The sequence below is a fragment of the Parus major genome, chromosome 4, assembly GCF_001522545.3.
Source record: "Parus major isolate Abel chromosome 4, Parus_major1.1, whole genome shotgun sequence".
Taxonomy (NCBI): Eukaryota; Metazoa; Chordata; class Aves; order Passeriformes; family Paridae; genus Parus; species Parus major.
Window position 1 is genome coordinate 11,550,210 of NC_031771.1, and position 25,764 is coordinate 11,575,973.

Below are 25,764 nucleotides of genomic sequence, written 5' to 3' on the forward strand. Positions count from 1 at the left end.
AAGCACAGCACAGGATCTTACTTGGCATGGAAAGTAAGCATGGAAAGAATTACAGGGAAAATAGAAATGAGCCAGATGTCATTCCAAGTATCATCTCTTCAGAGTAGAGCTGCTATTAGAAGTGACCAGTGGACAAAATCTGAATCATTCTTCTGATTAAATCCTCTCTCTAAAATTCAAATACATAGTGCAATTCACAAAACATAAAGCAAAGGCTTGAACAGCTCCTTGTGCCATCCTAAGTGCTTACCACTGCTGATCCCAAAGTTTAGGCAAGAGTATCCATGAATATAAAATAAGAAATATTTCAGCTTGGACTCTCAATGCCCCAGAAGTTACTCTGTGAGCAAGAGAACTAATGAAATCTGACTTCCTGTATATATATGTTGACCATATTTGACAGGAAGTTAAAAAAGAAGCATAAGCCTCCTTTCTTTGGAAAACAGACTAAAGAGTCCTCAAATTCCCCTCTGAGATGTCTTTTAAGGATATAATAGAGATACCTATTTACCTATGTAACTGTAAAATCCCACACTTTTTAGCAACCCACAACATTCTCTACTGTATTAATTTATCCTCACAGTGCTTCTTAGACAGTATTTAGGGAAGACATCAGACAAATGCTGAAACATGCTGCCAGCCATGTCAGTGCTTTATTTAAAACACATTAACACATTGGGAAATGTGATATTTGTAGCCTTTTACATATCAGGGAAATAACAGTTGAGAGAGAGCAACATGTTAAGTCTCACTTCCAAAAGCATTTTAAGGCTCTTAACTTGAGGACTTAAAAACATAGTTTCCCTATTTTTTTCTTTGTGTCAGACAGCTGTGCCCAGAAACCACACTTTAAACACAGCTATAACTCCAAAGAACCCAGAAAATAAAACTGCTTTCAAATGCTACTGATAGTTTAGATTCAGCACGAAATTCTGGGCTTATATTTGTAATAAATATGTTCAACAAAAAGATTCCAAAGGAAAAATGTGCATAGACAAATTACCTTTTAGGATATGTGCTCACACAGTAACTTACATTACCATTAGTAATTAGCAGGCCCTCCTCTCCTTTTGTCATTACTGTTCTGCAATTACAGAGTACACATGCATTTGAAACTGCATGGCTGACACCACCACAAACCTCCCTCCAGAAGCTGTAATTCTACATTTCCAGCAAATGCACCAGAAGCCAGCCAAACCCCTCCCTGAGGTCTCCCATACCTATGGAGCACATCTGTATTAGAGGAAACAAACTACAAAAAAAAAAAGACATATTAGGAAGAAAAACAACTAGAAAAATGTAGCAGTAGGAAATTTCTACCTGCCCTCTGGCGCTTAACCTTAATTTCTATTAGAAGGACAGTAGATACCACTGGCATGTGAGTGTTTATAAATCCCAGGCCTGCTCAAACTGAGGGGAGCCCCCAGCTGAGGGGGATCACACTGAAATTAAAATTTACCTAAAGTTTATGCAGGGGAGGAAATGCTCAAACTATGCTGAATCACATCACTCAACACAACAGCAAACTTCCAAAGAAATATTTTCTAAGCAAGTTTGGTAAGATGATGGTGAACTCAGTCATGGCCCAGCAGTTGGGTTTGAGTGGCAAACACCATTATCACCCCAGAAGATGAGACCTAGCTGGCACAACTGAGCTCTGGGCTTAGGAAATTAAATATTGCACATGTGCATTACACAGCTGAGGGCCTCACTTGTTGGCAGACAGTTCTTTTAGACTCCAGGAAGACTGAAGAAGGAATTACCACTCAATTACACCTAAGGCCACCATTTCTAGAGATCTTTGTTAAAAAAACACAGCAAAAAGTAATTCTTAATGTTCAGCAGCTGTGGTGACTCTCACAGCAGGGAAGGCTGCTGTCCCCACTCCAATCACCTTGTGCAAGAAAAGGTAAGATACTCATGTACATCACTGACTGCTTCTGTAGGCAAATTATATTAATGAAGGTGCCATCCAAAAGCAAAGCTGCTTTAAGCTCCAGTGATCCTGTTTTCTTTGCTAATCCATTTCTGAAATACAGCGTACAACAGCATGCATTCCTCTAAAATCAAAATCACCTAACCACACAAACCCCATTCTTCTATCATGCACAGCTCTTAAACCCAGGACACAGCCTATTTCTGAAAAAAATACCCTGCTCAACTGAAGACTTCTGTAGTGTCCCCTTTCTGTCATTTCTTCTCAGTCAACAACAATTACCATTCTTAGCACTTTCTCAGGCCTGCCTCATTTAAAAATACCTTGCTGTAGAAACTAAACACTTGCCCTTAAAACTCTGCAACTCATTACGAGAGCCATCATCCCATAGGACTAGGGTTTGTGTTGGCACGGGACAGGAGGGGAAAACACCTGCAGGATAAAAGGTACAGAACAGAGAACTAAACAGGAAACATTTTCAGCAAGATTTAATGAGTGCATAGCAGAACTGTACAACAAGCCCAAGCACATAACCAACACTAAAAGCCATCACCTCTTAGGACAGTGTAAATAGCAGCCAAGTTGAGAGCTCAGAGGGGGCAGTGACTTCCTCAGTACCTCCTGTAAAGCCTTTACAGCAGTCTCACTCATGGAAGCAAAGTGCAGAGAAGGAAGATGTCTGAGCATCAGTATGACAGCAAGTGCTATGGAACAATCATCCCAACTCAAATCCCAACAAAATCTATAGACTTGGAACTTGTAGTGAGATCTGATTTCTTCTAATCAAGAAACACCATCAGGTCAGCTTGGCATGTGCAGCCTTGCCTCTTACTTTTCTGTATTCTCCGAAGGAAATAGCTTTGATATTGCCAACGTTATTTTTTTCTAACTGCAAATACATAAAATTTGCAATCAGCTCTTCCCAGAGACCCAATGCCATAAGCAGACTTTGCTCTGCTCTGGCAGCTCAAAAGTTTCACAGGTCTCAACCATTACTGAGAGCAAGACTCAGCAGTATTATTAGTCCATTATTAGTCCATTGCCTGGGTGCCACTAACTTCAGCAAGGCTGAATCAGACACTGGTTCACAGTGATATCCACATCTGTGTGGAAACTGGCTGTTTTGGGAGCAAATCTAACCTGCATGGTGTCTGGCACAAGAGGGCCTCCCTTTCTTATAGACTGTCAGAGTAAAAACCTCAAAAAGCAACATAAATGAGGATTACTGAAAGCAACAGAAATCTCTCTGCTAAAGCCACTACAGCACTACTGAACACACTTCCACAGAACTCAGTGATGCTGGCCAGTTTTTCATCAGGAAATTCAATTAAAGCAACCAAATGTGCTTGCAAGCCCTCTGTTTAGAAATCCCTTTGGGTTTTTGAAACAATCCCTGTGGACTGAGTTGATAGCAGAAATGCAGAAATATTTATCATGCTTAGGGCTAACCTGGAATTTGGAATTTCAAAACTTGCTGTTTCCTTTCATTATGCTGTGAGAATCAGAATTATGTCATGGATGGAACACAGGACTAGGAGTCAGGGAGTCTTCTCCCCATCTTTCCAAGTGTTCTGAAATACACAGATGAAAGGTGCACCAAGAAGTAGCTCTATCTCCATTTTTAGCTCAGCAAAAGGACCATTTGCACATACAGTGCAATACAGTATTTTGGGAGTACCACTTCTCTTTGATGTAAATTCTGGATTGGTCAGAACCATAAAAAAGAGACAGTCCAGGAGCCACAGCATGAATTAGAGGGCAGAGAGTGCCTTGGAGTTTAAACCAGGAACATTAACAAAGGCTGGCAGTTTGTTACAGTGGGAGAGAGAGATGGGGATGACAAGGGTTGTGTGAATGTGGCTTTTTGTGTTCCTTTTATACTTAGTGGGGACGATGGGTGCCCCACTTTTCCTTAGGAACTCACACAGTTTTTCTCATGTTTTCTCTCCCCTAAAATCAGATTTTAAAAATTGTAAAAAGCTTGATAAGAGCTATCTTGACAAGTTTTCAGGAAGCTGTCCTGCTAGCAGTTCTGCCAAGGAATTTTTATTGTGTAAATACAATTTAACCTATCTGAAACACTTCTCCCAAGTGAAATTCCCATTTACTGACTTCTAAGCAGTCTCTTTCAAGAATCAGAAATTTAATAACACTTGGTTCCAAGACTGGCAAAATTCCAGTGCCAGGCAGTCTGATTATTCTTTCCCTGATTATTGGGTATATCTGCCTCAACAACAACAGACACACACAGCCAGCATATGTCTCTCAATCTCAGATCCTCCTCTGCTTCTTCTCGTATGTGCCCTTATCCAGCTGCAAACTCTTCAAGCTTTGCTTCCACCCACTTGAATTATATTGTTATGTGCTGTCAATAATATAGCCTGTAACAACTGGGAAATAAAAATATTGGCACAGCCTAAGGCAAATTAAAGATTTAAAAAAAAAAAATCCAGTGGATATTGTTCAGATTATATTATTCATTTTCTTACACAATTCAATTAAATAGAAAACTTTGCCTTTTCTTTTCATCTTACCAGATGGTGTGTTAACATTTATATTCTATGGCACTTTAATGGAAAGACTGGGATTTGGGGAAGCACAATATACATGCAGTACTGAAAACACCTGAATGTGAAAATTCACAGGTTCTATACAGATTCCTATCATGGGATGCAAAGCTTAACTTAAAATATTAGCAAATCTAACCTTGGCAGACTGAGACAGACTTTTTTCCCCCCCATTTAGAAATAGGAGATGGGAGCAAAGGTTAAACTCACCTTCTTGCACCAGTATTACATTTGGCAGCTATGACAGGTGCAAGACTACTTCCCTAAATGCCATTATCCTGTCTGAGGCTGGAGCAGCCAGAAAGATTCATCCAGAGTAATGACAGGTGAGAGAGAACCACTGCTATCAACATCTATGGACCAAGAGAGACAAACCAAGAACGGGCAAGGAAACAGGAAAAAAAGAAACAAAGCAGAAAAGAGAGGAAAGAAAAAGGGAAAAAAAAAAAGAGACAGTATTAGAAAGTGAGACAGGCCGGGTAGAGAAAGGAGAGACGGATAAAATCTTCACTAATGGAAGCAGCACTTTTTAGTAGACATTAATTTAACAGTTACTTTAATGGTTGATACTAGCTGTATGTCAACTTGATTGATGCGTTGTCACTTTGATAGTTAAGGTTATTGGTAGAGCTGCAGAATTGATGTATTATTACTTTAATTCTTCATTTGGGGGCTTTATTAGGGCATATGGGAATTTAAATTGAGTAACTAAAGAAGCTGAATTGATTCATTGCAATCTGATTTCAGCACAGACACAGGGGTGCCTGATACAGAAAGAAAAGGCCCATGTCGAGGCATTTCAGAGGTTTCAAATGTGGAGACAGGTCTGCACTTGGCATGAAAAGAGCCATCCATGACATAACCTACTGGGAAAAGTTATGAAATGACCATTATATACAACTACTGCCTTATTATTTGCATGTTCTCATTTTTCCTGCCAATCCACAGCCTACCTGAAGGTGAGAGCCATGCAGGGCAAGGACAACACCTGTGAAATAACCAGGATACACCAGAACAAATCGAAACTAATGTGTTTAAGGACACGTGAGCTTTGCCATTGGAAACCTGCAATTGGGTTTTCCAAATGCAATCCATGCAACCTTTTTCCCAAGCTTTAAATCTTTTTTTGTCTGATGACATGGAAAAAATTACAGTTGAAACTTTTCTCCACAGATGCCAGAGTCAAATTCTATACTTGTTTTGAGGCAATCCAACTCTCCAGTTGAAAAACTCAACTGAGGCTGCAATGCACCAAATGATGGGGGCTTTGTGACCACCTCTTGAGTTCTTACACAAGGAGAGAATCTTAACATTGCTCTTGCACAAAAACATGACACACAAGGAACTACTTCTTGACAGACTTTCTTACCCCAAGCCAACACAACCTTGCTGTTCTGCAGCAGAAATGCCTCTCCCAGACATCAAATCTTTTCCACCATGCACTAGATTTTCTTTCCTGTACACAGTTTGATATCTGCGGAAGAGCCCTATCAGTCATGTTTTAAAAAACTTAAATTAAAATAGCTGGTGTTAAGGACTTTAAAAAGAGCAATCATTTAGCTAATTCATCTTTAAAAGGTTTCCCACCTAACTTGATTCAGACATGATTTGCCTGCAAGGCAGCTCTAATAGGAAACATCAAGAATGATTCTGTAAAGTGGGTGCTAGTAGGGAAGAACCTAGTGGGGACCCCAGACCACTTTATAGAAAAAAAAAAGCAGAACTGAAGTCTGGGCCAGGCTTGCTATTTCCTTGTTTGAGAGGAGACAGAGGACAGGAATATCATATTATACATCCTATTAAAAAAATTAAAAAAATAAGATTTTGCTGAGCAATGACAGTAGTCATTGGCATAAGGTTTAAAAGCTAAAACCTTTCCTATCAGTTTGAAGTCCCTGTGCATTTGCTGAAGGGTACATCCATGGAAGCTCACTGAGAACACCGTCTTGAGCACAGGAATCACCTTCTGGATGCTCATATGTAGTGCTATATTTGGATACACAGAAATCATTAAACACAGGCCTTCATTCCATACCTCAGTGAATATTCCTTTTTCTACAAGTACACGCACACATTAATGCAAACCTTGATCTAAGTCAGTATAAACACTGTCTTTTTTCCTTCACTGTTCACCTGATTTACCTGGCACTCTGTTGGCTTGAAAATCCTGAAACAGATTTTTTTCCTTTAAAGGAAAACCCCTGTGTTATTTTATAAAAGGAGTTCACATTTTCAAGAATTCACTTTCATGGGCCAATTACTCAATAACTTTTTTTTTGGTACTACAATACATTTAAATGATGCTGAAAAATTATACCAATTGGAAGAGTCTATTCACTCAAAAATCAAAAGCATTGCCTGACAGTCCTAAGGATATCTTAAGTAGCTTCTTCATACCAGAAAATATCTCCATCACCAACTGTGTGCCACCAGCAATGTTGGCAGAATAGCAGTCAGGCTTGTATTTTTATCCAAAGCCATTTTAGCAGTTTTGTCAATTTGTTTTTCATTGCTTTATATTTACTCAAGCAGTACTTACCATCTTCAAATATTGCTCCTATCTGAAATGACAATTCAGAGCTGTGTTCTGCTTCACATGGATAAACTGCTCTTGCTTTTCGGTGGGCAACACTGAAAAATGAAATTATGAATTGTAGCAACTTTTTACTATTATGAAGGCACTGTCTCAACCATTCTCTCTCCATTCACATTTGGAGATGACTAAAACTTTAAACACAATCTCACATGCATCATTACAGGCTTACAATTCATACACACAGCCAAAGCTGAAGCTTCACAGCTTAGTGTTGGCATTTCTGAATATCATACTCCCAACTTTCTGCACACTTACTTTTATGACAAACTTGACTTTCAACTATAGTTACATTTTTTTCATGTGCTAGTCTGCAATGAACTCAATAGCAGGCAAAGCATAATATACTTCAAAAATTCAGCCAGTAATAAGAAACAGGATTTTTTTTAATCAAGTGTTGGGAAGAATTTGTGAATATACAAAACTAATTAGAAAAGCAAGTATTACTAAATTTGAAGGGAAAAGCTAAGATGGTGAAGACCTTCAAAGAAAAAACTCAGAATACTTCAAAACATGGAAAGAAGCAGAAACAGGATGGAAGGAAAGCTGGACAAAAGAGTGAAAGAAAAGAATGAAACCACAGAGGAAGGTAAAAATGGAAGAAAATCTTTCAGAGGCAGGAAGGTTAGGATGAGAAACTTAAATGTGTCAAAGGTGGAAGAATCTGTACATTAAAAGATTCTCAGAGAAACACTGCAGGAGAGAGACACTATGAATTGTCCACCCAAAACAAAGCCCTCTGCATTAACCAACAGACCACTGGCTCAGTGTACTATGTGCCTTCCACCAAGCAAGGTGTGCAAAGGAAAAATGTGAACATTTTTTGACAGGTATTTCATTCTGTCAAAACTGCTACGGTTGCATTTCCTGGTTTGAGACAATAACTCACATGCCACGTATATTTTTATAAAGACACAGAAAAAGGAGGCAAATAAAGAGCCAGCAGAAGTTGAAGTGCACACCATACCTTTCCACTGCTCTGTCAGTGCCAGAGGCAGGGTTGGGGAAGAAGAAAGTGGGTAGTGCAGCATTTGTGGCAGCCGGGTTAGCAGATGGAATATTCATCCATGAGACCATTGACGGGCGGCTCTGAGCTGGCCTAAAAGGAAATATATTCAAGGCAGAATTAACAATGTGAATAAATTTTATCATAACAAAATATTTGAATCTTTATAACTGGACAACCTGTTACATTTTTAAATTCAAACCAAATCATGTTGTCAAGCTGATTTTACAGAAATGGCCATCATATGACTCTGCACTCCTCCTTAGAATCCTTTTTCCTACATGCCCTACATCCTAAGCTAAGGAGTATTACCTGAGATGCATGACATAAGCAATAAAAGGGCAAAATTCCCCATTCCTTATCTAATAAAGACAGACAAAGTGAAATTGCATAGAGCAGGCTATTATTTGAACTGCCACTCTGCCTTTACAAGTTTTGATGAATCTATTTTAAAATCTCCTCGGCGCTGTACAAAGGCATGCACAACTGGGAGGATTTCTGAAGAGGCTGCAGCTATTACAGTATTGGGATCACGATGCTGGCTCTGGATTGAGATCTCCTTCATGGAGCTGTGCAAACACTGCCTCAGTGGCTGCCCTCACCAACACACTGCTCCAACACCTTTCAAGTTAATGGCTGAACACAAAGGTGCCACAAGAGGAGAAGAAACAGCAGGCAAAATTTAAAACTTGTATTAGTAAACACACAAAGTTGTCTCCAACAAAAAGAGCATTTCTAATTTTACGCCTTAAAGAACTAAAGTGTTCCAGTACTGGAAGGTTTTCCTTCATTGCATGGACAAAACAACAAATAGTCCAAAAGCTGGCTGTCAGCATGTCTTCAGAACAAAGAGCTGGACTTCAGGCAGTTTCTAAGCAGAAACAGAATTAAAATCATTTGCACGCAGCAATCGTTCCTCAGAAGTAGAGAATTCCCAATACAGCATTTATGACTTTGTCTTACTCCAAGATTAACACCATAGATAGCCTTCATCTGAAAAACACCACCAAAATCTAAGAACTTGGTCAAGAAGGTTTTTGTGGGGGTTTACATGTGCACCTAATCAAGATGGAGTGAACACAAGCAAAAAGAGGAATCAAGAATCAGCCCAGTGATTGTATATGAATAAAAGAAAAGCAGGAAACCTAACTTAGATAGCTAATTTTAATCTTATTGTACACTAGGATATTTAATTTCTAGAAGAAATTATCAGTATTTGTTGCTTTGCAGTACACGATTTACAATCAAATTCAACTTTTACATACTCATTATATCTCATTCTAGCAATTACATAGTTAAGCAGGCATTTATTTTGATTAATCATTTTTTTAATTTAGTACATTATAATGTGAATGCTGCATTCCTTATTACAAGACAATGGCTTTTCCTTTGGAAATGTGTCAGATGGCATTTGAATAAAAACTGGAATTCACAGTTTATAAAACAGCATTCTACAGTTAATTCCACCAGTAAAAATGAAACTTAAGTGTGCTGGAATCATAACCTGAGAGTTTATCAAAACATACTCTGCTTTTAAAATTTATCACATTTACCGAATAAGGGAAGGAATTATATGTATTAAACTGAATGACAAGCTGGATTATGCTGTCTAGAAACCTAGGGAAGAGGATATCCAGTCATCTTTTCTGCCTGGGAATCTTCCACTGCACAATTTTTTACATCTTCCAACAATGGCACACATTTAGGAACAACACCAATATAATTTTGGGGTTTTCTTTTACTTGAACTTGTCATCTTCCTTCTATTTTTACTTAATAATAGAAAAATTTTCCTCAAATAAAAGAAAAACCTTTAGTTAAAAGTGACTTAATTCAGAGACAAACCAAAAAAATGAACACCAGCATTTGGATCATTTTCTCTAAATACTGAGAATAAAACATTTCTCAGTGGTACTGTAAAGTTTATAAAGTTTGCCAGAAAGTAAATTATTTCTTCATAATTTCCACACATAATGTATACATGTAGATTTAATTTTAACTCAGCAGGTCAATACGAAAAAAAGTTTTTCAAAAGTAAATTTTAAAAAAAGATTATACTTGCATAGACTAAACTCTTCTACTTAAAACAATCCTGACACTTAGAGAAAAAAATATTTTCCTTGCTATTTATTAAATTCAAATCAATCTCTTGGCAGGGATGGTTGGAATGATATGATCTTTAAGGTCCCTTCCAATCCAAGCCATTCCATGATTCTGTGATTAGGACCAGTGTTAGGCTCATTTCTGAAACCTGTAAAATTACTGAAAACAGAAAAGTAACAATGCAAATATACTGCCAAAGGAGTATAAAAATGTGTTTAATGGAAACTATCCATAATTCAAGAATATTCTACCAAGTAGCCTTTTGTAGTGCACACCTCAGATTTGTGGTTTGATTTTCAACAAGTGAATATTAAAACTTGCATGTATTAAATATTTCATTGATATATGCATCATGTTAATCTCTCTAATTTACTCAATCAGCTCAGAAAAACACACACCACCTGCACCTCACACGCAGAAATAATGACTTCAAAGCAATGCTCAGAACAGAGAGAACACAAAAGGAACCCTCTGACCCAGGGAAACATTGGTCATTCATAAGAATACTCAGAATAAATACCAGATGGTTTCTTGCTGAGACTTGGAGAGGAAAGAAAGAGGGAAGAAAACAACAAAAGGAAAAAGGTGTGCACATAAAGCAATGGAAGATAAAATAAAATGTTCAGCTCCATGCCATAGCATGTTAATTTCTCAAGTTACAGAGACTCAGCAAGAAGCATAATCTATCACCAAGTAAGACTACACTGTCCTTTACCAGACAGGATTGTACAGGAGCAGTTAAAATTGGCAGGTTTTCTACAAATTCTGAGCCACTCCAACAGTTGCAGTGGAAAAACACGCCAGAAGTACAGGTATGTGGAGTGCTCCCTCCCCCACTTTTTTTGCTCAATTCCCTTAATACTTTTCAGCTGTAGGGAAAACACTACAGCAGAATTTGCCTGTCACTTTAGGCTCCTGGTTACCCAGCAAGAGATCATGCTCTACGATCCAGCAGGAGACAGACAAAAAAAAAAAAAATCCAACACATTTTTCAATAGCAATAGTTTCACCATGGTAAGAAAGAAACAAAGAAAAAAAAAGTCGATAGCTTTAACTATTAAACACATTCTAGAATTTATGGAATTGGTTGTGAGGTTTGGGTTTTTTTTATTTATTTATTGTACTTGGTTACCTCAGGAACCACTTAATTCTTGTTACTGAAACAGAAGGTTTTACTCAATAAGAAAAATAATTTCTTGTGTAAGCAACAAAAGGTTAGATTTTATTGGTTTTTTCCTTGCAAAGGTTCTTGTCATAGCAAGGCTACCTTGCTGTAAAGATTTGCACACCTTGTTTATCAAGATGACAATATATTAGAAAGTATTGCATGTGTTATCACACAGCATCTCAACTTTAAGGTATGTTGAAGAAAGTCTTTCTCCTAAGGCTAAAATGAAGGCAATGCATTTCCTGTGGGTAAGAAAAAAACCCAAAAAGGCTGACATAACCATCTCTCTTTGAGGAAAAAATGCTACTGTCTAGTATAGTGAATGATGGGAAAAGGGAGGAGGGGGGAATGGCTTTACTGAAAATAAGCTAGAGATTTTATACTGATATTCAGAAAGGAACTTTTGAAAACAAGATTTTATTGGATGTTTATCTGACTGGTTCCTAAGGTAACACAGCTAAAGAGCAGCCTCTTATCTTGAGAGCAAAGAAGAGTCTGTGAAAAAAATCTACACTGCAACTCTTGAGAAAAAAAAGGGTTGTTTCATAGACAAGTTTGGCAGCGCCAGGGCTGTTGTATCACAGTGTCTGACTGACAAACTCAATGGAAACGTTCTTGAAAGGTTTCATTACAAGATGACATTGTGTATCAATGGGTGTTGGTTATTTCTGATTCTACAACCAATCCAATAGTAACCACCACTGTGTCTTCCCTCACATTAAAATCCCCTGTGCCTTGAGAAGTGGGGAGCAGAAAAAATATGTGGCCAAAATTCTAGAAACTGTCGTAGCTGCAGCAAAGCTGGAGACAAACAGAAGGCCAGAATTTCCCCATCTGTGTTCCCCCTGGAAAGAAACTGCATCCTCAAAATTTAAAGTATGCAACATGCAAGCAGCTTTCCTGAACCCTTATTTATACAGAGCACATCAGTCAGCACTGAAATAGAGAGGTTTTTAACTTGGATTGTGAAGTCTCAGTGAAGCAGCTAACACGTTAGTGAAACGATCTTTCACACCAGTCTGGTAAATCCAAAGCTAATGTCTACAGCAGCTGTCCCAAGTTAAAGCATTTTTAAATGATAACTCAGACAAAGCAGAAGTGAAATATGTACATCTATAAGCTTAAAGCTTACTGCTGCTCCTTTCTGTTAAAAAAAAAAATGAGGGGGCTGTGTTCCCCTGGAAGCATGAGAAGAAAATAAAAGGGAAAAAAAACAAACAAAAACCAAACACAAACAAAAAACCCAAACAAAAACAAACACACAAAAAAAAAAAAAACCAAAAATACACAAAAAACTTTAGCTCATCCCATGTGGTTGCACGCACACCCCTCCCTGCCCTGAGCACACACCATTTCCCCTGTGCTCACACAGCAGTGCTGCTGTCAAGCTCCCTGCCAGCCAAGGAGATGGCAAGGTCTGTTTTGTACGAACCACATGACTAAGTTCTATTATGCCTGTCTCAAAGAAACTGCAAAATGAGGGCTCTTGCTCTGCTTGCATAACGAAAGGGCACAAAAAGAAGTGCCTGCTCCGCTAAACCCGCTCTCAAAGTGCTGAGTCACTGGAGAGGTGGCAGCTGAAACAAAAACAAACTGCAGAATAAGCACAGTGACCCAACAGCAGCTACAGAACCTTCTTTCAATAAAATAGGATGATGACATTAGATATTATAAAAAGTTTTCAAGGCAGTGAAACTGAAGTCACTCATCATTTATGCAAAACTGCAAATTCACAGCACTGCCAGAAAGTACAAAAAAGAAAGTATCACCATTTTAAGGAGACTAGACATGCAGTCTACTGATGTAGATGTAACAAAGCTGATGGGAATTCACTCAGCAGTCAAAATTAATAACTATCTCCAAGGCTTCTATTATGTGCAGAACACCACTATGTCTGCCTGCCCTTGCCATCTGATAGCTCTTTTAACATCAGTTTGCTCACCAGCAATTTGAACAGCTTGAGATTCCATGAAGAATGAGTAACGTGTTCCCAGTCTGCTCACAAAGACCCTGGATGCTGCACTGCACAGATCTTGTCACCATTCTGGATATTAAAAACCCCAAAACTAGGCCCACAGCATAGCACTTAGATACCATTGAGCGCCACAACAGAATATTTTACTGTCAGGAAAGCAAATTAAGAAAAACTCATAAGAAATGGGAAAAAAAGACTGAATTATTTCATTTTCCATTAGTCCCTTGCACATTCCTGAAAATCCATTTATATTGGTGCTTCCATTTCTCCTCTGGCTTTGAACACCTTTGGTATTTGGACTGTCAGGACTGTACCTTGCATGCTCCTATAGAAGCATCCAAGGTGGGATTCAGCTTGGAAACTATGAATCCTACTATTCTTAGCCCAGAAATGTAATTGCTTTAACAAGCCCTTCACCCACCCACCCACACTAGTGGAAACTTATGAGGGACAGGAATGCTTTCCATCTCCTCCAACTGCAAAATCCCAAAGGCTTAGAGAGGGAAAGGTGAACAAGCAAGGTAAACAGACACTCAGTATCATCTTGAGGAAGGCTATTCCATATCCTGCATCATAACTCCATCCAGAACAACCATCAAAAGTCACCATGTTCCAGCCCCCTGGGAAACCCAGACATCCTGCAGTCTCAGATACCAAAAATGAACTCTCCAGCTGAGAAACAAGAGATTAGTTTTCATTATTTGAATTAAGAAGTGATCATGCAGTAAGTGCAGGATACTTCCAACAAAAAAGGGAAGACTGACCCAATTCTGAAAACCCAGCACTGTGAGGGGTAAGTCTGTAAGGTCTGTAGATAAGCCCTGGCACAGAGCATTGTACTGCTGTAAGCACAAAGAAATCTCGTGACAACAAGGGGCCAGTTACAGCAACAAATCTTTCCTTATCAGAAAGAGGTCCTCAGAAAGATTAATTACAACACATAGCGAGTCCAAAGAATACCAAGTGTTCAGCTTTTTTGGTTCATTCTGAGGTCAAGTGAAAACAGACATCAGGCAGCCTACAGCATTTTAGGACATGACTTGTAATCCACCTTTTGACAAATCAGTCATTGCAATAAAGGGAAACCTGTACTAATCCATCAGAGGTGAGCTGCCATTAAAGCCAGAACTCTGAAAGGCTGAATATGACAGGCCTCATATCAATAAATGATTCTGTAAGTAAATCCTATAATCAAACCACAGCAGCTGCAAGAAAAAGTTTCCCTCACCATTTTTAATTTAATTACATCACTCCGCAGCTGATATCGAAACTTTGGCAATACCACCTCCTTCACTACAAGAGGACTTTAAATTACACTTTGTCTTTACTTGCTTAGGTTTTTGACACCAAACCCAGTTTAGCTATCACTTATCTTCTGCATGTGCAAAGCCATAGTGCAGTAGGGTGAAATTCCAACTTTGTATCACTAAATTTCAACTGCAGGTAAAAGAGAAGATTGACTAGAGCTCCACAGTTCAAATGCATTTTAAGAGCTACTCATAGCCCTTTCTAATCCCAAGACCATCACTATTATCAAAACAGTTTGGGGAATAGCTTAGAAAGACCATCCAGCCTCTTAGTATCTGAAATCCTGAACTCCTCTTAGGAAACCACACATTTTAAACTATTCAAAATTTGAGTTTCATACACCACAGGGAAAAAAAAAACAACTGAGTGATTAGGGTGCATATTTTTCAGTGCCAATCAGGATGGCACTGAAAGCAAGGTTACATCCTCCAGCAAAAAGCTATCAAACCTCTCAAAGAAAAGATGGGGAAGATTTGCTTACTCTTTTGGGTAAATGCAATAGAAAAACCAGAAACTGTTTAGGAGAGAGTCTGTATGGACGCTTAAATCAGAGAAGAAAAAACGAAGAATACAAATGCTATGGTTAACATTAAACTGAGATTGCTACTGCTTCTCTACCTTAAAGGGAAAAAAATGTCCATACTAGAGGAGATCAACCCTTTACCCAGCTCACAACTATAATTATGAGTTTATGTTTGAGATCCCCTTGTGCAAAGCATCCTTGGATAGAAGGTATTTTCAAACAGTACACGCTTATGACACAGTGCTCCATCAAGTAGAAGTGGTAATTTGCCCATCCTAGGTTATTTGAAATTTGAATCCTTTGTCTACAAAAACTACTCTGTAACTTGGTGATTGACGGGAGGGGGGGAAGCTATGTTCTACCACAGAGTGTATGCAAAAATAAAACATATTTATTTTTAGTATTTGGCTCTAGATGGAAGTGTGAAGTTATTTTTAACATCAGAAAAGAGGTTAAAAAAAGTTTAGGGTGCATGATAGTCTTAAAGCAGCAAACTCAGGTCTCCACTGAGAACCACCCCTGCCAAGCATCACCCAAGTCTCTACTCACCCCTACAGCAGCACGTGACAACACAGGACATATGTCTGATCCACACAGATATTTCAGAGAAAATCTAGCATCAGGCTGACACACACTTACAGACATGAAAACCAACAGCTTAACAGGGCTTCAAAATGGCACATATGTGAAACATCACCTTCGAGTTACACCGTATGCACGGCACATCTTTAAATACTGACATGACAATTGAGCAGTCGGGGCTTTGTGAGATATTTCAGATTGGTGGCAAAGCCCTCGCTCTCTTAGCTTCTTTCACCACTCAGGCCATGAAGCCCCTCACAGAGCCCATCAGGAAGCGAGGGTTTATTTGCTTCCATTTGGTGCTCAGCTCACCATGCTGGAAGCTGTAGTTCCTTTTGCTTTGGAAGGTGGGACAAGGAAAGGGCACACATCACAAAAATCTCTGCCAGGAAACATCATGGTGACAACAGCTATCATTCTGGAAAAAAACCAAACTTCTTTCTTGGAAACAAATACCACAAAAAGTATTCTTGCTACCCATCATGTACTCTTGCTTAAAGCAAACTACTGGTTTCAACCAGATCTTGGGATATCTGACACATCTTGACCCACAATGGAACGTTCCTCCCCCAGGAAACGCTGCAACTAACTCTTCTGCCACCAAGAAGTCACCATCACCTTGTTGACTGCATAATTCCTGAGTGATTGATCTCCAACACCCACGTGTTATAAACATCAGCAGAAACTTGTGAAACCAGATCCTCTGGTATAATTCCATCTCCCCTAGACTCAGAATGGCATCTGCAGTAGCTCAGTGAACACCTGCAATACCATTTGAGAGATGATACCGTAGCTTCAAGAATTTTGTCCCAGTTTGGCTCAAAATACAAAACATTTTGAAATCCTGCACAAACAGAAAGGATTATTCTTCACCTAACTCTAAGGATTGGTCCAGTTTATGAGAATAGTCTACAACCAACAGCCAGTGCTACATTTATTTCCTGGAGCCGTGAGAGCTACCAGAGCTACATTCTGCCATTACTACACTGGAGCTGCTCTGTGTTTTGGTTGGGGTTTTCTTTGTTAAGGCAGGGCTCTCTGAGTCATCCCAACTAGAAGGGGAAGCCAATTTGAAGTGAGAAAGCAGAGGAAAGAAAGAATGTAACATACCCAGACTACTCTCTGTCACTGTCCAGGCTTGTTACAGAGGTAGCTCTTAAGCAGACTTCACAGACAGGCAAGTGGAAGAAACTACTTTTGACAAATAATCTAAATGCACATACCATGCACCTTTATTTTTTCTCTTCCAAAGAGAACTCTAAGTACTGTTTCCAACTGAGCAGAAAACCTCAAGCCATCAAGTCAGGTTTCCAAAACACCACTGCAGTATAATTTTTTATGAAAATTAACAAATGAAAAGAAAAAAAAATGAAAAAAATAAAACAACAAAAACAAAAAAAATGTTCCTTCAAACACCTGAAGTTCCCAAACTCTCTGGACAAAACCAACACTCCTCCATTTATTCTTTGAAATTACATTATCACTGTCCTGCTAACCCTGTGTTCCTTAATTAGCTTTCACTGACAGTCCAGTTTTATACCAGCTACAGCATCTATCCCACACATGCACCTCTCTTTGGTAAGTACAATTTACTGCTAATTCTACTCACTTCTAGAGGATAGTACAGGAGGCTAAGGGAAGAGGAACTTCAGACCTCTACTAAAGAAATATCATTTATGGAAAACACCTATAAATACGGAATTCTTTCAATATATATGAAAGAAAAAAATTGTTCTAGTTAAAAAACACTCAAGTCATCAGTTAATTATAATGAATTATTTTATGATTATTGATACATTCTCATGTGTTACATACATCTACACATATATTTTACACTTCTTTCATCACCAGAGTTGGCTACTCAGAATGCCATTATGGAAAATATTTGTAACAGATCTTTTCTCCAGACCTGATCCTTCTTGGCACTAAAGGCTGGAAAAGTTTGTCTTGATAGTGGTTAAAGTTTGAATGAATAGCAAACCTGAGAATTCAATTCAAGTTCAACTCTGATTTAAAAACAAGTTATGGTCAGCTTTTGTGTATCAAACCTGAATACATATTAGAGAGATATGACTAACATTTCAATGACTATTTCTGTTAAATTTAAGTCATGCTCAAAAACGGAATACTTACAGCATCTACTGAAAGTGACAGACTTCCATTGGAAACCAGACATTTAATTTGTTAAGAGATTAAAAATGGTAACGTTATCAGATAATAGCATCTGAGCACACACTCATTGCAGTGTGTTTGTCCAAACCCAAAGCTGGGCCCAAAATCTTAACAATAAGTCTACCTTAATATTTTCTTGAAATAAAACTAGGGTAATGCATCATATAGAAAATAACATATATTCACTGCTTAAAAAAAATAATTAAAAAACTATTTTGAATGTTATAACAGGTCACAGGAAAATGAAGTAGATTTCAACAGAACAAGAACATTTTTTTCCTACAAGCATTCAAGTAGGCTCTAAGCCCCACCACAACATACAAACACATCCTTCTGTAGCAGAAGAAAACAAACACAATTACATGCAATTTCTAAAAATCACTCCTCACCAAACTGAAAAGGGAAATGTGTTTCACAATCATACCAGTGGAAACATTCTTACTTAATACTCAAGTTACTCACAGGTTTGTTGTCCAGCCTGCAAGATCTCCGCTGTCCATGATAAGGTGATTTCCATCCAAGAGCCCAGGGGGGCTGCTGGAGAAGGCAGGTGTTGGGGACTGGGAAGAAAGAGAATCCATGCTCCCAGTTGGGGTGTCTTCTCTGGGAGAGCTGTGACTGTCAGCTAGAAAAGAGAGCACGAGTCAGAATACTCCAGGAATTATCTCATAAAGCCAAATAATCTGCCTTGGATATAATGTCCTGAAATATTTAAGAGAAGAAACCCTGTCCCATCTCCACCAGGTATTTTGTAGGACAAGCAACCTCCCAGTATTTCCCCAGAAGGCATCACTGCACAATTTCCCCTACTGTTCTTGCCAGGCTATCTTCACCTACAACATATTCCCAGTCCCATTTCAGTATGTGTTTTATGTGAATGAAATGCTAAATTTTGGGGAGATATTTTTAGACAAAGGCATCACTTCTGACAAGAAAATAGTTTAGGCTATGCACATTTGCACATCTCCCTAAAAACACAGTCTCTAAAGACAATTTAACATACATTTGAGGAAATGAGTGCTCTCAAATACAATAAAAGCACAGTCTTCTCAAACATGAAACAATGACATTTAGAAAGGTCAGAATAAGCAAGAGATCTCTAACAAACACACAATATCCAAGAATGTTACTTTTACTGCTCCTTTTTAATGATGTTTTAAGAGAGCTCATTGTATTCTGATCTACTATTTGTTTTCCTAGGCTACTCTTAGGATATCACTCAAAAGGCAACATATTCAGATATGATTGATTAGTAAAACATTAAAGGAACAGCCTTCCTATCCCAAGGACTGTAAGATAAAGTTACTAATGTGTCAGAGCAGTCACTGCAAACCATGCTGACACATCAAGCCAAACAGCACGTTCTTCACTGAAAAGCTAACCTTCACCCACATAACTTCTTCCTTTCCATCTTTATTTTTTAAACATCAGCTGTACATTCCATAAATTCTAAAGGAGGTATGTGAAATGAGGAAGTTTGCAAGCATTAAAGTATCCAGCACAGCTAAGCCAGCAGTCTCAAATGGGGCCTGTAGTTGTTTTCAATATATTAATATTTAACAGTAATAAGGATCAATTCCAGCCACCCTTACCAAGGCTCCCTGCATCCTTTTATCCACCCATCCTACTCCCAGTAGCACTCATGAACACAACCCAAAGGTCTGCCAAATAACACCACCAGAAAAATCTAGAGTGGATTAGATACCACTGCCCCCACAGTCTTTGTAAAAGAGTTCTGTGCTTTTGGGACCAAAAGTTTTTTGGGGAAAAAAAAAATAACAACTAAGTCCTAACATAGCATCAAAATAATACAATCAAAAGCTCATATCAAATACAATCAAAAGCTCAAATCAAATACAATCAAAAAAGTTCAATTATTGGCTTGACAAGTTATATCTCCTACATAGAGTAATATACAAGATGAAGTCCTGTATGACATTACCTTCTATTTCTAAATTAATTATCATCTGCTCAGGGAACAACTGAGCTTAATTCTACTTCATCAAGCATTATTGTTGCAATGATTTCTTTCATTTACGATTTTTTTTCTTAATTAAAGAAAAGTGTAACACCACAACAAAAAATGTGGACAATGAAAAGCCACCCTGGATAAAATCCTTCTCATAACTCTATCACAGCCTCAATTCCTTCTGCTACAATAGCTTAGACTTAGCAATACCCTCAGCTGCGTCCCCAGCCACCTCATCCCCACCCCTCTCCCAGCAGCTCTGAGAGAACTTCCCTAGAGAGTAAAATGACATACAACTAGAAACAGTGAAATGATAAAAATGATCATCTGGAAATTTCTCCCCAAGCAGCTGCTAATTTAAGGACCTAAATTAGCCCATAGTACCGAAGAGTGATTCGCTCTGAGGAGGAGAACATTAACCTGGGAAAGTGAGTCACTTGCACGGTGGCCCAATCCTGCTCACCTGGCACCTCCCCACTGCACCGAGGCCATGGTGCTGCTGCTCCACATTTACATAACATGAGAATCACAGGAGTGCCAGGTAAAAACGAATTAATTACATCTCATTTGCAGATGTATGTGTCACAGTGATAAACATCTGAGAGATTAGACAGTGGTACTGCAAACTTGTTTCATAAATTCCTTAGAACTAGACTTAAGTCCTTTTAATCCATCACAATCCCTTTTAAAAGCAATAGTAGTAGCACAGTCTAGATTATCAAACTATACATACCATTTACCTCAATCATTCACTTAGCAATACTAAAACACAATTTAAAGGAATATTAATCTGGTTTTTAATATTACAAGCATGACCAACTCACAGCACCTTCCTACAGAAAGCAGAGGATATTCTGTTGAACTGTTTCTCAGAACACAAAGAAAAAGTTTAAAAAAAAACAAACACAGAACACTGAACACTTCAGTCACGCACAGCAGAGTCAACAGTGGAGATTGTAGTATACAGCCAATTATGTTTGACATTATCTTAAATTAAACTGTGTGTTAAATCTTTCCTCAAATTTTACTTCTTCCTTCCTGAGCCAGTGTTTTCTCAAAGTCTGTACTGCACTGAGCTCCCAAAACTAAGATTTGGTTTTGAACACTAACAAATCAGGTATTTAAACAAAAAAACGCCTGCTAAATTCTATGGGATTAAGTAAAAACCCTCTAAAAACATGTTCAAAGACACTTTACATTTCTGAAGTCTTCAATTATCTCCTTTTGTAAAGTAAAACAATATTTTTATTCAGGAAGAGGCAATTCTGTATAACTGCAAATACAGATGACTAGTGGAAATCTAGCACATTTTCATGATTAAAAACAATATATGCTCCAAACCTAAGTCTTCAAAATACAGGGTCATTGCTATGACTCCAACAGCACAAAGATCTCACCCTCTATGTCAGTGCCAAAAGTTCTGCTAACTTCAGAAATTACAGTAATTCCTGTACATGGCAGAGGCCACAGAAATGTGTCTCATTATCTCTTCATTCAGCTTAATAACCTGCTTTTGATTAATACCTGTCTCACAGTGGGGTCAAACTACATCTTCCAAATAGTCATTGTCTGAAAACATCAGTACATGATAAAGGGAATGAAGAATCAATTGGTTACTAATTAACAGACTTGCCAACAAATGCATGTACCTTCACTTTTTTAGGCCTTATTTTCAGGCATGACCCATGTAATATGCACTACTAATTATTATATTACCTCTCAAATCAGGTTTTTGTGCTGTGTGACAGTATTTCAATGGTCTCGTTTTTAGGTTTAACACAGTCTCTTACTGGCAGGGATTTTGCAGCTTTGGAATCATATACCTGTTTTATAAAGCTGTTAAAATTTCCCACTGTTCTCTCTGAAGAGGCTATATCAGATGTGATTCTGTGGGGTTTTGTTGTGGTTCCATCAGAATGACATTAAACATTAATTCCACCACTTACTCCTACTCATCAGTCCTGTTTGTACATCCAGGGCTGGCACTTGTTTTTGCCATGAATTTAAATTAATAATATGATGAGCTGATTGGCCTCTATGACCAACAGACATAGCAGAATCATTGTTTCCAAGGATGTGCTCCTTTCTGTAATTCTGGGCTACGTTTTCCCTCTAAAATCCATACATTTGTTTTTCAATACAACCACGTTTATTTTGTTTGAATGGGTGCAGCTTAGCACACAGCCACAACTCCTACTGCCTGTCATTATTTGCAATTCTCCTAACTTTGTCCCATGTGCAAATATATTGTCAAACATTTGTATTTACCTTTCTAAATACTGCTACTCTATCAGCATTCCTCCAGTTGCTTCAAACTTCTTCAGCAAGCTGCAAGATGTTTTAAAATTTAACACTGCCAAGCTATACAACTCCATGACCAGTGATCTTTTTTTCAGATAAGTTAGGTGACTTTGCATTATTCAAAATATTCACCTAGCAACAGACCTACCTGTCAACTTCTCTGCTTGATTACACATTGATTATCATAACTAAGTTCTTTTTGACACTTGTTCAAAACTTGTGACATACATTGACTTCTAGTCATTTCCTCTTTTCCCACAACCCTGCCCTTTTCCTGCAGTTTGCTTTGTAGAACCACTGAAGACCCTAAGCTGCTGGAGACCTGCCTTTTAAGTTTTGACATTGTTTGTCTCTTAAAGTTCATGTTGAGGACATTGCTGGAACTGAATCAGCTTTATGGGTTTTCTTTTACCTCAAAAGTCAGGGGCTCCTAATAGCGATAGTCTAGTATTTTTTACTGTTTCTCTCCTCTCACTCCTCTTGATCTCCAGCATTGTTCTCCAGTGAGCAGAATTGTCAGGTCTCCCACTCCTATGAAAATGCTGACTGCCACATTGGACTGACAGGTCCCTTCAAAGAGGAGCTCCAGAAACTTCCTATTCTTTCCTACAACCTGAATTTTAATAAGCTCTTACCTTATAAAACATGCAAGATGTGATTGCCTTTAAATCTCATTTATATTATTCTTTGAGCATACAGTCTGGTGTTCTTGGTGCCTTCACCTTCTCCTTCTAAAAATGTCAATCCCCCTCCTTTTTCTCTCTTATTACACTCAGTTTTGGGTGCCAAAGAGTGCCTGAACAGATGAAGGACACGAAGGTTCTCAGTACAAAAGCAGTAAGTCTGTATGACATCTCACAAATTTCTGTCAACATTCCAGCCATCAACTCTTCACCTTTCCTTCGTCATACTTGTGGGAAGGCTCTGAGTGCCTTCAGCTTGGCCATCTTTCTAGAGCTGCCATCAAGCTGCTTCTACAATTCATGTCCCCATCCTACACAAATAGGTGTAAGATCCAATTTTACCCTCAAGAGAGTTAAAAACTTGTTTCACATTCTCACCACCTTTTGCAGACTATTTAAATTTTTTGACTGCTTGGATCCTTTTAAACTGTCATGTAAATTATCTTCTTGTTTCACTGATCTAATCACAACACACATCCAAGCCTTTGAGCTTTCACTGTGCCTCTGCAACAGAAACCCTCTGCTCTGCCTTTCTGGCTGTTCACAGCTCAGACCAGCCCCATCTAGAAAATAATAAATATCTTAGGTTGATACTAACAATTTACTGGTGTGTCTACCTCGTACTGCAAACCCCTCAGCTTCTAAATCAAATATCCCTCCTCCTTCCCTGCCTCGTGTCACCCTTTCTCATAATAACAGATACCCCCAAAATACCAGCACAGACTAAGACCTACCTCATATCCAGCTTTTCTCTAGCAAAAAAACCCCTCCATTCCTTTTCCCTTTTATCTGGAGGAGCCGCAGATAGTTAAGGCTCTCAGACCCTCCTTACCAGAAATCTGAACTAAGCTTCTACCTTAACTGAGCATGACATGTCTCCCCACTGCCTTTTTTTTCTCCTTTTTCCATCTGGCTAGTCTAAGAATATTTTTTGTTGGCATCCAAAGTTGAAAAAAAAACCTGAAATACTTTGGCAGTGTCAATAATCAGATCCTTACTTTACTCTGAGAATTCTAAATAAGAAAAAAGCATTTGTATTAAGAACCATGAAAAGTAGAGAATTAACACTATCAGTTACTTAAGTGACAGTTTTCTTCCAACTTCAGCTTAAGTAAACTGAATAATTACATTCTTTAATGTTAAAAGCAAGACTAATCTTTAATGTCAACAATACAACCAATGTCTATAGTTTAAGGGTAACCAGAGAATGAAAACAGCTTATGAAAGAATTTTTCTGGAGTAAATGAGGAATATGTGACTGTTTCTGTTGAGATACACAGAATACACCAAACAAAACAATCATATATGTTTTAAATGGTCATTGCATAGACAAATCATGGTACAATAAGAGGATAAAAATCCACCTTGACTTTGACACAGAGTCATAGACAAGGGATGATGGGGACAATTACTGAGGAGAGTAGGCTAAAGATGCTGCAAAATCCCTGTTGCCAGCTTCAAGTCTGCCATTTTCTGCATCACAAGGTGGAGGAAGCAGCAGCTGCACTCCTGTGCAGCCACCCATCCTCCCCCATCAGCACCACAGCTGCATCCCGCTCTGCAACAACATTCGTTCCCCATAAATAGCTAACTTCCCACAGTAATACAGAAGTCCAACCAAGCAGAAAGTAGCTTTGCTCTTACATTCATTTGTGGGTATCTACTATATTTTCATTTTAACAGGAATCTCATGGATCAGGGATAGAGAAGAAATATTGGTACCACAAATATCCTTCATCAAGCAAGTACTTAGTTCCAAGTGTTAGATTTTCTGCATGTACAGAAAACAGACAGAAAACCCATAACCAAATTTCCTCACACAGTTAATCCATCTTTAAACGATCCCATGAAACCATGTACCAACTATTCTGGAAAGGATTCAGCCATTCCTGGAAAGCCAGAAGTAACTTCACTGGGGAAAGTTTTCTTTGATAGTTATCAGAGGACTCGGCAGTCAAGAAGAGCCTTTTCTAGATGCAGGGCTACACCCTTTATTCAACTATTTACAGTACCATTCATCTTGTGGTAAATCATACCAAAAAACAGGTAAACTCAGACATTCTTCTACTTCTTCAAACTTTTTTAAAGTTTTCTTAATTAATGAAGCCAAGTCATCTGTTTATCAGTAAATTAAGAAACTGTGTACTTTCGTTTGTCATGCCACTAAAACTGGTCAATTGTTTATTACCTCCATATCACAGAAATTGTGCTTTTTAAACACATTTCCAAATCAAGGTGAAAGCTTGATCGAAAGCTAATAGTGGCCTATTATTTGGTTTAATAAGTAACCATAGTGAATTCTAAAACTAAACAAGAGAGTTATTTCACTGCTCCTGAATAATGGCTGTTTTGGAGGTCAGATTCTTGTAAATACTTAGAAAAATAGATTTGTATTACCACATTCCATTATCCAAAAGTATTCATTCATAACCCCAGCGTGTAGCAAATCCTACACACTGCAGCCCTGCCCTGGTCTGCAGTTATTTCTCACATAAATTTAGGTATCATAGACTCATCCAGCCTCAAGACAGCAGAGCAAATGGACAGCAGACAATCCACATTCCCATCAGTTTCATGCTGTCACACAGAACACATGCAGCAAGAATCAGATCCCTGCACCAGCTACTTTCTTCTCTCAGACAAAATAATTAACACAATTATTCAAGCAGACTACAGTTTTTTCCTAGATAAAGATCTACTTTGATATATTTTTAAAATATGTGCATGTAGCAGCATGTGTATGTTAGGCACAAAGTAGCTTTCTTGTAGAAAGGTTGTTTTTCCCAGCTCCATAATGGTTCAAATACATCAGGAAAAGGAGGAAGCTGTGCTAGACAAGAATTTGCCTCATGATTAAATGATGCAACTCAAGATTTGTA

The 25,764-nt window shown here is 38.3% G+C and overlaps 1 protein-coding gene across 3 annotated transcripts in view; it reads right to left on the reverse strand.

Moving 5' to 3' along the window:
• Positions 1–25,764, reverse strand: part of ARHGAP10 (Rho GTPase activating protein 10) — a 138,250-nt gene that overhangs the window by 1,387 nt on the left and 111,099 nt on the right. For 2 of the 3 annotated variants that reach the window (XM_033513966.1, XM_015624190.3), the window contains 3 exons: positions 18,395–18,557; positions 8,064–8,195; positions 7,043–7,134 (listed from right to left, as the gene is read on the reverse strand). In XM_033513966.1, the coding sequence (XP_033369857.1) occupies positions 7,043–7,134; positions 8,064–8,195; positions 18,395–18,557 (387 nt within the window). Of the gene's footprint in view, positions 1–4,713; positions 4,857–7,042; positions 7,135–8,063; positions 8,196–18,394; positions 18,558–25,764 lie in introns of all 3 variants that reach the window. The other variant, XR_001520941.2, reaches the window with a different exon arrangement.